This window comes from Notechis scutatus, chromosome 5 (genome assembly GCF_049901735.1).
Source record: "Notechis scutatus isolate UNSWTSFEM ecotype Mainland chromosome 5, rNotScu1.2, whole genome shotgun sequence".
NCBI lineage: Eukaryota > Metazoa > Chordata > Lepidosauria > Squamata > Elapidae > Notechis > Notechis scutatus.
Genome location: NC_142013.1, coordinates 8672556 through 8686253, shown reverse-complemented (window position 1 = coordinate 8686253; position 13698 = coordinate 8672556). Strand labels below are relative to the sequence as shown.

Here is a 13698-nt window from a genome sequence, read left to right as displayed (position 1 = left end):
GGGGAAAAAAGGGAGAAAGTCTGTAAGAAAGCACTATAACTTTGGAATCACCTCACAACCATGTCTCCCAAATGGAGGGACAGATCGACTCTAGATTCCAGAATTTATCTAAATACTAAATTAAGATCTGTGGCGCTAATCTTGCTCGCTCTGAATTTTGATAAGGAAACGAATGGGTTTGAATACTGAGGCCACCACCCTCAAAGAAATAGTCGATTTCCAGCTCCTTTGAGGAAACCCTTTGAAGGCCGAAAAATTGGCCTGTTTTGTCACTTCCTGTATTTCTGGAAATACAGGAAGTGATAAAACAGGCTAATTTTCCGGCCTGCAAAGCCTGCAGAAGTTTTCCTCCAGCCTCTGGGAAGCCAAAAAAAGGCCTCAAACAGGCCGAAAATCAGCTAGGAGGCGCAGTGCAGACAAAGGGGGCAAGGGGGGGAGGATTGAGCATGCATGCGCGGGGTACAGGGGAGCATGTGCATTGCCTTCTGGGTGCTGGCACGTGAGCGTGCACACGCAAGCAGGCCCAAAAAAGGTTAGCCACCACTGTCCTAGAAAATGATTCTGCCATTGGGGCATAAAGCTCTCTTCTGCCTTCAAAACTGTTGACCATCTTCTCCTGTAACCCTGGAAAGGGGCCCTTATGAGGTGCTACCAGCCGGGACCAGCTGAACCAAGGTTTTTTTAAGGAGGTATTACTCCTCCGGCACTCCTCCTCATTCTAGGATGCCCAGCTCAGCTCCATTTGCAGTGTCCATTATCTCCTAATTGTTTTTATATACTGTCACATAAGTGCAGAGACTTGGTGAGGAGGTCTAAGTCTAGTAACCGGGGTGCTATTTTTTATTATTTTTAATTAAGACATCTCCATGTTCCTTCCCTCACCTCATATTCTGAACCACACATCCAGCCATTTTATTTCAGTAGTCCTCAACTTGCAACGGTTCCTTTGGTGACCATTCAAAGTTACAACGGCATTGAAAAAGTGACTTATGATGGTTTTGCACACCTACAACTATTGCAACATCCCCATGATATGTGATCAAAATTCAGATGTTTGGCAACGGACTCATATTTATGATGGTGGCAGTATCCCGGGGTCACATGATCCCCATTTGCGACCTGACGAACAAAAGTCGTCAACGGGGAAGCCAGATTCGCTGAACAACCATGTGACTCACTTAACGGCCGTGGTAATTCAACTGAACAACTGTGGCAAGAAAGGTTGTAAAATGGTTAAGTTCACTTAACAATGATCTCGCTTAGCAATAGAAATGTTTGGCTCAATTGTGGTCATACGTCGAGGACTACCTGAACCTTAAATGTTCTTTTTCAATATTCTTGAAAAATAAAATAGAATAACAGAGTTGGAAGGGACCTTGGAGATCTTCTAGTCCAGTGGTGGCTAACATTTTTGGGCTCCTGTGCCGCGTGCGCGCTTGCCTGCTCGTGCTTGCCTGCTGTTGTCCTGCTTAAGCACGGGGTTGGACTAGAAGACCTCCAAGGTCCCGTACAATGCTTTGGTTATTCTGACCCAAATGAGCTGCTTGGAGATCTTGCATTAGGTGACGGAAACCAAACTGAATTTGCCGTGGAAGTTGGATCCTGCACTTCTCCATGATTAATGCACTTTCTAGATATCATAAGGGGCCTTAAGATGCAGGTTAGAGTTAGGCTGTTGGTCTTCAGATCTACTCAACAATAAGTCTATCAAATGCCAGGTTAAGATTGTCCCAAATGCCATTTTCCAAAAGGCAATTGGACTTTCTTGGTTTTCTCCCTGAAAACATTTTGCTTCTCATTCAAGAGGCTTGTTCAGTTCTTCAATTACCACAAGACTGCAAAAAAATATAAATCCTTCCCTTCAGTTAGAACTGAAGAAGCTTCTTGGATGAGAAGCGAAACATTTTCAAGAAAGTCCAGTTGTCTTTTGGAAAAGCACAGGTGTATTGAATGTTTTTCTGCAATTTAGGCATCAACCCATTCTCATTATGCGCTCTGTGTCATCTGCAATCAAACATCTAGAATGTGTGTCCTCACTGGTTAAACCAAACCGCCCAAAATGAATGTGTTGTTTCTAAATAACTGAGAAAGCACAATATCAATAAATGCCTATGCCAGAGGTCTCCAAACTTGGCAACCTTAGGACTTGTGGACTTCAACTCCCAGAAATGGAGAATTCTGGGAGTTGAAGTCCACAACTCTTAAAGTTGCTAAGTTTGGGGACCCCTGGCCTATGCTGTGACTTTTGCATTACAGAAAAAAAATGCTGTGTATGTCATGTGATGAAATCCTAGCGTGCTCTTTTGCTCCTGCTAAAATCTACTTCAGCAATGCCTGTGAATCTGGCACTGTTAATGGTCTCCATTTGGTATGTATTAGCTAAAGCTAGAATAAAGATTTCCCCATAATTTTAAAAAAAATGACTAATTGTCTTATTTTAGCTAAAGCTGTCAGGAGACTATGAGATTCAGCACAGCAATTTCTGTGTGGGACACACGGAAAGCAGGAGGAAGCAGCTGTATATTGGTTTGTATCTTACCTGTATTATTTTTACAAATAACTCAAGGTGGAGAACGCACACATACCCAACACAGTGTCTTCCTCATATTTTCCCCACAACAACAACCCTGTAAGGTGTGTTGGGCTGAGAGGGAGCGGCTGGACCAAAGTCACCCAGCTGGCTTTCATGGCTAAGTCGGGATTAGAACTCATGGCCTCCTAGTGATTGGCCCCAAATCATCCATCCTACGAACCAGATGTAAATTTAACATTCAGTTCGTCCAAACCAGCCTGAACCGGATGAATCCCACCCCTGGATACAATACTTAGAAACAAATATAACAAAGATCTCAGAAAATGTGGCCTGTGGACAGAGGCGGACAAAGCATGAGTGGCTAACCTCTGATGACAGGTGGACACACTGGCCTCAATGCTGGACACGTAAGAAGCAGCAAGTGTAACCATCTCTATCCATGCCATTTCTTCAAGGGTCCTAAAGTTTTCACCATCGATGGTGCTCCATTTCTCTAACTGGCTACCTGACTATCAAAATCCTCTCTCTTCTCTCAGTCCCAGGACTTTTGCTGCATTTGAACAACAGATGCTTTGAAACAGCGGTCACCAACTGGTCCGTGGCCCGTGGACCACTGGTGGTCCGTGAGAAAATTTTGTAGTCTGCAGAAAAATTATTTGCATTTTTTTATATTGCACTAAACCAGGGCTCCTCAAACTACGGACCCTGGGCCGGATACGTACAATGAACGTTTGTGTTGCTGCAGAGTCTCTCCCCCTTTGGGGTCTTTTTGTGCAGATCGGGGGGGGGGGCCACAAATTCTGACCTGGGGTCTGCTTCAGCCTCCTGGTGCAGGGCTTTAGGGGAAGGCTAGAAGGAAGAGCCACTGGTGGCAAAGGGCTGGAGGGCCTTGTTCCAGTGGGACTGCATTATGGCCTGGAACTGGCTGAACATCTCAGCCCGCTGAGCCTCCAAGGCCACTACCTGGCCTTGCACTCCTGCAGGTCTTCCCTCTGCTTGGAAAGCCTATGCCTGTAGTCCTCAGTGAGGTGCTTCTGCTGAGCCTCCTTCTCGGTCAGATCCAATTTGAACGGAGACAGCCTTTTTTACCAACTCTTTCTCGTGGCGGCTGCTTGGCTCCGACAACTGCTTCCTGTTGGGGCCCTAAGGAACCCGGGCAGGCAGGCGAGGAGTGGCTGGGAGGGGAGGGGCAAGTAGAGGCCTCGACGTGAGAGTGACATCAAGTTGGTCATGCCCAGCCAGTCACATGATCATCTATCCACGCCCACCCAACCAGTCGTTAGGCAGATCATACTAGTGATCCGCGGGATTTAAAATTACGAATTTAGTGGTCCCTGAGGTCCAAAAGTTGGGTGAGCCCTGGTTTAAAATACAAACAAACAAAAAAACAAAAATGTACATAAAGGCAGTCAGTCCCTGTAAATCAAATATGCCGCCTTCGCATTCCTGCCTGAGCAGATCAACCTGCCCACTTTCTAAAAAGTAATAGATGCATATTTTATGGAATGTGTGTGTGGGGGGGGGAGTTTATTCCATAATACACACTCATACATATGTCTCTTTAATGCAGAAAAACATATTCTTGTCACCAGAAAAGAAAAGAAAAAATAGACATTTATATCACAGGGCTACAAGAATCAAATCATAAACACGTTCATACAATCAGATTTTCTTTAGAAAAACAAAAAACACAATTTAAAAAGCACTTATAAGAAGAAAAGGCATAAACAAACAGCGCTGCTTCAAACGATTAACCGAGATCCAGGGATATATTTACTGTCTGTCCATATATTGGTTTTCCCAAAATGGTTGAGGTCTTTCTTGCACTGGTAACAACGACGATACCTTGCACACTGATCCAGGAGCATTAGTTTGTCTCCCGCCCTGCAGTTCAAGGAGACAGAAATGGGTTTGTTTTTAAACCAGCTTCTTGGGAAGAAAGAACCAATAATTCACTTTTTCTCACTTATATCTTCCAGCTCAAAAATCCAAGGATTTTTCCCTAGAGTTTGAGTCAAAGATGGAAGGCTCTGTAGATCGGGAGTCCCCAATCCCAAAAACTGTGGGCCGCTCCTGGGCCGTGAGCTGTTGGGAACCAGGCTGCAGAAGCGGTGGCTGAATATGCGTGCAAATGGAGTGGCATGCGCGCATGTGCTTGCCTATTGCTTGTGTGGAACTACCATGTTTCCCTCAAAATAAGACCCTGTCTTATATATTTTTTGCCACCAAAAAAAGGCACCAGGTCTTATTTTCGGGGGATGTCATCCGCTGACTGACTTCACTTGCGCGCATCGCCCCCCAGCCTCCTCAGCCACTTGCGCGCGTTGCCCCCTAGCTCAGCCTCCTTTTTGCTGTCTGAGACCTTCAGGAACTTCTTCTTCTGCGGCCGGCAAGGCTTTCCTGAAGGCCTCTGCAGCCAATAACAGAGCTCTGGATCAATCCAGAGTTTTGTTATCTGCTACAGAGGCCTTCAGAAAAGACTTGCCGGCTGCAGAAGAAATGGGCCAGCAAGGCTGGTGTCGGGGTGTGCAAAACCTGGCTATAACTATCCAAAGATAAGTAGTAGGGCAGCTCCACCACCCCCTATTCCCACCCTAGCTTAATTTTTACCCATGCACTCTGGAGTGGGCAGGATCTTAATTAGGGCTTATTTTGGGGTTAAGACTTATATTGGGCACATCTGTAAAAATCAAGCTAGGACTTACTTTCAGGGTAGGTCATATTTTCGGGGAAACAGGGTATCTCTTCTCCCCCACCCACCCACCACCGGTCTGCAAAGCCAGAAAGGTTGGGGCACTCTGCTCTAAATGGAGGCTTACCGCTGGAAGAGCTTCTCCTCGTAATCTCGCTGTCGCTTCAGCCCTGCGCTTTTTCGCCAGTCCTCTTGAATAGCCAAATTCATCTGGAAGAGCCTCTCCATTCGCTCACCCTTCTCCGCTATCCACCTAGAAGAATATCCAAAGGGTTTTAAGGCGAGGAGGATACGGGTAGTCCTCGACTTAACAACAGTTCGTTTAGTGACTGTTCGAAGTTACAACAGCACTGGGGGGAAAAAATGACCTATGACCATTTTTCACGCTTACAATCTCCATTGTCACGTGATCAAAATTCAAATCACTGGCAAACTGGTTCATATTTATGAAGGTTGCAGTGTCCTGGGGTCATGTGATCAATTTTTTGAGACTTTCTGACAATTGGGAATCCAGATTCACTTTAACAATCGTGCTACTAACGTAACAACTGCAGTGTTTCGCTTAAACAACTGTGGCAAGAAAGGTTCTAAAATGGGGCAAAATTCACTTAACAAATGTCTCGCTTAGCAACATAAATTTTAGGCCCATATTGTCATAATCCATCTGGATTTTGGAGCATGCCCAGGATGGGACACCTTCTTAAGAAGCACAACCACCCAGAAATGGCCATGTAACCTATCAGAGGAGCTGAATTTCTTCAGAAAAGCTTCAGCACATCAGTTAACAGAATAAGAGAGTAACAGAGTTGGAAGGGACCTTGGAGGTCTTCTAGTCCAACCCCCTGCCTAGGCAGGATACCCTACACCCTTTCAGACAATCGGTTATCCAACATCTTTTTAAAAACTTCCAATGTTGGAGCATTCACCACTTCCGGAGGCAACTTGTTCCACTGATCAATTGTTCTAACTGTCAGGAAATTTCTCCTTAGTTCTAGGTTGCTTCTCTCCTTGATTAGTTTCCACCGGTTGCTCCTTGGCCTACCCTCAAGTACTTTGGAGAATAGCTTGACTCCCTCTTCTTTGGGGCAGCCCCTGAGATATTGGAACACTGCTATCGTGTCACCTTTAGACCTTCTCTTCATCAAGCTAGACATACCCAATTCCTGCAACCGTTCTTTATATGTTTCAGTCAGGGGTGGGCTTCAAAAATTTCAGCAACTGGTTCTCTGCCCGGTTGCTGGGTGGGCGTGGCCATGGTGGGTGTGGCCTAGTCATCCTCCGGCACCATAGTGTGGGGGGGCATTTTCACCCTCCCCCAGGCTGCGGAGGTTTTCATCGAGCCACCGGGAGGGTGAAAATGGCCTCCCCGGGCTTCGGAGGCCCTCTGGAGGCCGGAAACAGGCCCATTTCTGACCTTCTGGAGCCTCAAAGTGGCCTGTTTTTCACCCTCCCTGTGCCTCCACACAGGCCCTGTACTTACCTGGCATCCAAAACGGGCCGTGTGGGGACTCCTGGGAGGGGTGGGGTGTGGCAGGCAGGGCCAGCCAGGGATGGGATTTAGCGGTTTGCCAAACTGGGCAGAATCTTAGCTAGAGGATTGCCCAAACCCGCGCGAACCCGTAGCAGCCCACCCCTGGTTTTAGCCTTCTAATCATCTTCGTTGCTCTACTCTTCCCTCTTTCCAGAGTCTCAACTGGTGGTGGTATGCTACCGGTTCGGCCCGGTTCTGCCAAGCCGGTAGCAGCAATGAGCGGCGGAGACCGAACCGGTTTTCTCCATCGGTCTGCTGTTGGGCCCGCCCGCCTGTGCTCCCATACTCACCTTTATCCTCTGAATTTGAAGCGCAGATGCTTTGCGTGGCACAGAAGAGTGCCGCGCGGCAGCTGCGGAAGCAACTGGGAGAGTGCAGGCTTGCAGGAGGCGAGTTCGAATGCCTCTATGCCTGCGCAAATGCACTTGCACCTGCGGGCCCACCAAGCCACCAAACCGGCGGTAAAAATATTTGAATCCCACCACTGGTCTCAATATCTTTTTTATATGTCATGGAGACCAAAACTGGATGCAACATTCCAAGTGTTATCTTATCAAGGCATTATAAAGTGGTATTAACTCTTTACGGTTTCCATCTTACTGTTTCTTAGCTCTCTGAATCATGTCGGTAGCTCTCCTCTGATCCACCAGCTGGTTAAGAATGGCAGTCCTTTTGCGATCGGCAACTGCTTGCAACTGGTACTTGGAATATTCCCGAGCACGCTTCTTTCTCTCCCCCATTTTCTCCTCATTCATGTCGTTCTTCCCAAAAATGATCTCCGTCGAATCAGGTACGTACTCCGGCAAGGGAGCCGGCCTTAATTTTATCTAGGTACAAAAAGGAGGGAGAAATCTATTTATTTATTTATTTTTAAAAAAAGACACTTTGCTCAGAGCAATTCATTCTTAGGAAGGTTGTTTTGTGTACAGGTAGTCCTCAAGTTACGGCCACAATTGAGCCCAAAATTTCTGTTGCTAAGTCATTAAATTAAACTCATTAAATTAAATTGAACTCATTAAATGATTCATTAAATGAATTTTGCCCAGTTTTATGACCATTCTTGCCACAGTGGATAACTGAATCAATGCAGTTGTTAGGTTAGTAACACGATTGTTAAGTGAATCTGGCTTCCCAATTCTGACCTTTGCTTGTCTGAAGGTCACAAAATGGGATCACATGACCGTGGGTTACGGCAAACATCATATATAGATGCTGGTTGCTAAGCAGCTGAATTTTGATCACATGACCAGGGGATGTTGTAATGATCATAAGTGAGTAAAATGGTCACAAGTCACTTTTTTCAGAGCCATTGTAACTTCAGTCAGTAAACAAACTGTTGTAAGTTGAGGACTGCCTGTTTAACATCTTTTTCTCCCTGCCCAGAATCCTTGTGGAATGAAGTAGACCAGGGGTGTCAAACTTGATTTCATTGTGGGCCGCATTAGGGTTGTGCAGCGGTGGTATTCAGCCAGTTCTGACCAGTTCTGGAGAACCGGTAGCGGAAATTTTGAGTAGTTCAGAGAACTGGCAAATACCACCTCTGAATGGCCCTGCCCCCATCTATTCTCTGCCTCCTGAGTCCCAGCTGATCGGCTGGGTCTTCTTTGGTTGCCCTGCACAGGAGAACAGAGCTGGAAAGCAGGTTAGTGGGGTGGGGAGGGAATAGGAATTTTGCAGTAACCTTCCCCTAGGAGTAGGGTGGAAATGGAGATTTTACAGTATCCTTCCCCTGCCACACTCACCAAGCAATGCCCACCAAGCCACACCACGCCTACCAAGCCACGCCCACTGAACCAGTAGTAAAAAAAATTGAATCCCATTACTGGGGTTGTGTTTGACCCGGGGGGGGCGTGGCCAGTGTGGGCGTGGCCAGCATGATATCACTCATGTCAGGGCGGGTGCCTGTGGTAGCTCGAGAACTCTGCCAGTGAAAATGGGCTCCCGAGCTCCGTTTTCAGCTGTGACGGCCTCCTGCGACCCTCTGCCAGCAAAAACGGAGCTCAGGAGAAACCCTTGCAAGCTCCATTTTAACTGGCAGAGGCACCACAGGCCAGTCTTTCGCAGTTTCAAGGGCGGCCTCGCAGTCCAGATCCAAGCACCCCGTGGGCTGGCTCTGGCTCCGGCCCGCAGGCCCTGAGTTTGACACCCCCAAAGTAGACTATAAATATTGGAAATAAATAAATAAGCCACCATAAAGTTGCAGTCCCAGACATCTGGAAAACCCAAGGCTGATGACGGTATTACAGATATCTTTACAAAGTAAAAAACATCCCATTTTAAAATGAAGCACTTAAACGGGAACATGAAAAGGAAATGTTAAAGATGTCAAAGATTATAACTAACATTAATGATAGAGCTGAATTGGAATAGAATAAGTATTTTATTTATTATTGTTATATATATATATTTTCTCTTTAAGAATTTAGTGCGTATTTCAAGAATGTACCAAGCAGAATTCGACTAGAAGTTATGTGTTATATTGAATGTTATAATTGTGAAGGCATAAATTGAAGTTTAAATAAGAGTTGAATGGATAAAAATTAAAAGATACAAAGGTGTCATACTCCAATCAGTAACTACAGGGGGAAATTTTGTTTAATGAGAAAAGAAAATATGAAATTGAAACAGGACAGACAAAAGTATAAATATAATGACTAGAAAAGTATTGAAACTTAGAAAAAGATATATATATACTTGAATTTAGAAAGAAACGAGATAATTAAAAGTAAGATTGAGAAAACTCAGGGAAGGGAAAAATTATTGTGAAAATGTTAAAATAGTAATAAGATATGGAATAGAACACAAAGATGAATATGAAATTGAATTTGTGTCTGTATGGAGAAGTGATAACCCGGGACCATGCTATTCTAAAAAAAGAAAGAAATTTTACTTGTATTATGTTTTGTGAAAACCCAAATAATTTTTTTATTAAAAAAAATGAGAGAAGTAGAGGTTGGTTTTGTGTAGCAAATATGATTATCTTAAGCAGAGTAATTAAAACATAAGTCTCTTGGAGTCTAGCAGGGTCTACTTCCAGGCAAAGTTAATTTGGATTACATTGTAATCTTACACCAAATAAATTGTAATGCCTGCAAATATTTTGATGGTGCAGGCCAAAACAGGCTTTGAAATAATCTTAAGAACATCTGCCTCCTCTTTTTCTACTGACAGCCTGAACATCTGGGCTGGATCGTGATGGGGCTTCCTTCCAAGATTCGCTAATTAAATTTCCAAGAATTAATTCATCAGCTAGCCTTACCCTCAGAATCAGCATCCTTCTTGGTTCCACTCTAAAGGAACTTTTATTTAGCAATGGTAAACCTATACAGGTAGTCCTTGACTTACAACAGCAAAAGACAAGGAATAATAGATGGAAACTGAACAAGGAGAGATTTAACCTGGAAATAAGGAGAAATCTTCTGACAGTGAGAACAATCAACCCATGGAACGGAAGTTGCCTTTGAAAGTTATGGGAGCTTCATCACTGGAGGCTTTCAAGAAGAGGCTGGACTGCCATTTGTCATAAATGGTGTAGGGTCTCCCGCTTGGACAGGGGGTTGGACTAGATGACCTACAAGGTCCCTCCCAACTTTGATTATCTGTATCTGTATCTGAGTCCAAAATTTCTGTTGCTCATTGAAACATTTGATAAGTGTGTTTTGCCTCATTTTACGTTCTTGCCACATTTGTTAAGTAAATCACTGCAGTGAAGTTAGTAACACGGTTATTAAGTGCATCTGGTTGACTTTGCTTGTCAGAAAGTCGCAAAAGAGGACCACGCAGTCCTGGGACAGTGAAACCATCATAAATATGAGTCAATTGCATCTGAATTTTGATCATGTGATAATGGAAATGCTGCAACGGTTATAAGTGTGAAGAACGATCACAAGTCAGTATCATTGTGTTCTGACCTAGGCTTCACAAAATCACGAAGTGGACTCTTCATCCTGACAAAAACCCCTTTTTTATTTGGCTAATGTGAATTCCTATCATTCACATCCAGCAAAGTCCTGGCAAACCGTCTTTCAAGGGTGAATTGCAACCACAGACCTTATCAGGCTTGGAGAGCTGCCAGGCCATTAGCTTCCAAGTGCAATGCTGTACAAGAAAATACTTGGCAAGGAGTCTCTGAGAGTCACCAACAAATCTTCACCCTAATTAAATGAACTAATTGTCTCCTGCAAACACCACTCCCCTTTCGCTCCTCTTTATTCCCTGTGGGAGGAGCCATTCACCGTCCACCTGTGACTTTACTCCCAAGTTGCCCTTGTTCTTTAACTGTTCCCTTCTCCTGGCAGCTCTGCGCATGCGCACATCAGGAACAGGCTCCAGCTGTTCCTCTGCCTCACTGATCTCCAACTCCAATTGATAACAGTCGGACAGCCCTGGTCCCATCTCTGCCTCCGACACAGAGCACTCGTCAGAGCCTTCCCCAGACTCCAGGACTGTCCCATGTTCCTCCCCGCAACTCAGTTTGAATGCTCTGAATTCTCTACATTCCACATTCAATCTTCGCTAAAGGGAAGAGACCAACCACTTTCTTTTCAGCCACATAACTTATAACTGATCATGAATTATCAGTTGCTTTTATGATTCATTTACATAAAAGTTATGTAAAGTGCTTACATAAAAGTTATAGTAATCCCACTAAATTTAATGAGGTGTGTGTGTGTGTGTGTGTGTGTGTGTGTTAGAAAAGAGACTTCCTTTCATGATCACAAACTCATAAACACTTGTTCTGGGTTAAAACTGCTTGTGTTGGCAACTAGCCGATTTACCTGTGTATCAAGGGCCGTCTTATAAGTTTGGTTTTCTTCCAGCTTCTCCCTTAGATACTTCGCTCTTTGGGCAGCTAATCTAGAAAGTAGACAGAAGACTAGGAATCAGTATGATTTCAGTAAGAAATGGGTGGCCATCAACATAGTATGACATGTTGTTTTGATTTTATTTTTAAGTTAGCCATCACTTATGACCCAGCAGATGTGTTAAGATTGGGTTGCCCAAATCTACCGCCTTTCCTCAGATCTTGAAATCCCCAATTATGTTAATAGCTGAGCTTCTACTGTAAATCACGTTTAGTGAGTCCATTGGTGACTACAACTGGGACCACTAAGTCCGTCCTTAAGCAAAGCAGCCACTAAGCGAGGAAGCACATTAATACAACTGTGCTTACAATTTGATTTCAGCTTCAGAAGGATACGACTCCAAACAATTGGATGAGCCTAAATCAAGGGTATCAAACTTGTCATTACATGATGTATCACAACTTTTTTCCCCTTCGCTAAACTGGGGGTGGGCGTGGACAGTGCATAATAATGCATCTGGCCCACGGGCCATGAGTTCGACACCCCTGGGCTAAATGATGAGGAAGATTTCCAGAACACTGGGTAAAAGAGCAACTCTTACAGTCCTTTTCCCCCAATCCCCATTCCTTTCAAATACACACCCAGTGCTGGGATAATTAACAAAAAGATAAATATTTGTAATCTATTATTCTGATATAATATTTGTATTATATTCATTGGAGAAAAAGGGATCACAAGAGAGTAAGCTGATACACAATGGGGAATACACTTTGAAAGGAATGCCCTGTTCCCTAGCTGTGAACTGCTTAAGGGGAAAAAAAAAGATGTCAGTGTACAACCAATTAGAGTCTTGTCCGTTTTAGGCAGCAGCTGTGAGCCACCCAGCATTCTAATCAACTACATATGTCACAGAGCTGAATTGGTTAACTTGGGGTTAGCATTTTGGGGAACTGCTGGAGAAAAGCAACTCAGGAAGAAATAGTTTGTTTAGGCAATTTCTCCACTCGTGAGGTGTGAAAAAGAAAAAAAAATGGACCAACATGTATTAACAGAAATACAATGGCAAAAACATGACTGAAAGAGAAAGGTTGCAAACATTAATATAGGACCTCTGGTGGACCGCAGTGGTTAGAATGCAGTATTGCAGGCTAATCCTACCCACAGCCTGGAGTTGGATTGCTAGGAGCAATATGATGACTCTGTAAATCGCTCAGAGAGTTTTATAAAGCACTATGAAGCAGTGAATAAGTGCTGCAGCTATTGGTAGCAAAGTTATTTTCTCATCCTTGCTGTAACTTCAAACAGTATCTAAAGCAGTCACTAAACAAGGACTGTAAAGTGAAGACATAGCTTGCCATTCCTTACGTTAGGCACTGAAGATGCAGACAATAAGGGAATGGAGAAGGGAATGGAGAAGGAAAAGCACTCTGCATGTTTGAGATAAAGGCTGCATTACTACTTCGATGTGTATTCCATGATAGAGCTCAGGTTTTGGTGCTATACCGCAAGGGTGGGATTCTACTCGTTCAGGCCGGTTCAGGAGAACTGGATGTTATATTTTAATCTGGTTTGCCGAACCGGTATTTCAACCAACTGGCTGGCCCCATCCCACCTCAACCCGCCCCACCCAGGAGTCTCCACATGGCCCATTTTCGATTGAGGTAAGTGCAGGAGGCTCTGGGAGGCGGGGGGAAATGGGCCTTCTGGAAGTCTGGAAACGGGCCTGTTTCCAGCTTCCAGTGGGCCTCTAGAGCCCAGGGGGGGCTGTTTTTGCCCTCCCAGAGGCCCAGGGGAGGTCTCCAGCCCCTTGGGAAGGCGAAAAATGGCCCTCCCAGAAGTTCCAGTAGGCCATGCCCATTCAGCAACTGGGCAGTGAACCGTTTGCTGGGATTTTAGACCGTGATTATATTACCCTGCAGTCAAGAGCTACATGAGGATACATACAAGGAAGAAGTTGTGGAAAGAGCAATCATGAACAATGGAGTGGAAGAAGCTTCCTAAACTCTACATCCCTCTGAACGAGTCTGCTTATAACTCCCATCATCCTCATCCGGTTGAGAATAATGGTAGTCAAATATATCTACAATATTCCAGTCTTTTAGTAGGGCTGACCTAAACAATTCAACTGTGAAATCTG

The 13698-nt window shown here is 44.6% G+C and overlaps 1 protein-coding gene across 1 annotated transcript in view; it reads right to left on the bottom strand.

The window, feature by feature from the left end:
* Window positions 1-4045: 4045 nt before the first annotated feature.
* The window catches only part of CCDC81 (coiled-coil domain containing 81), a 37320-nt gene continuing 27667 nt past the window's right edge, over window positions 4046-13698 (bottom strand). The window contains exons 12-15 of the mRNA XM_026680481.2: window positions 11535-11613; window positions 7357-7583; window positions 5353-5478; window positions 4046-4417 (exon numbers count right to left, since the gene is read on the bottom strand). Of these exons, the coding sequence (XP_026536266.2) occupies window positions 4276-4417; window positions 5353-5478; window positions 7357-7583; window positions 11535-11613 (574 nt within the window). The 3' untranslated portion in view covers window positions 4046-4275. The remainder of the gene's footprint in view (window positions 4418-5352; window positions 5479-7356; window positions 7584-11534; window positions 11614-13698) is intronic.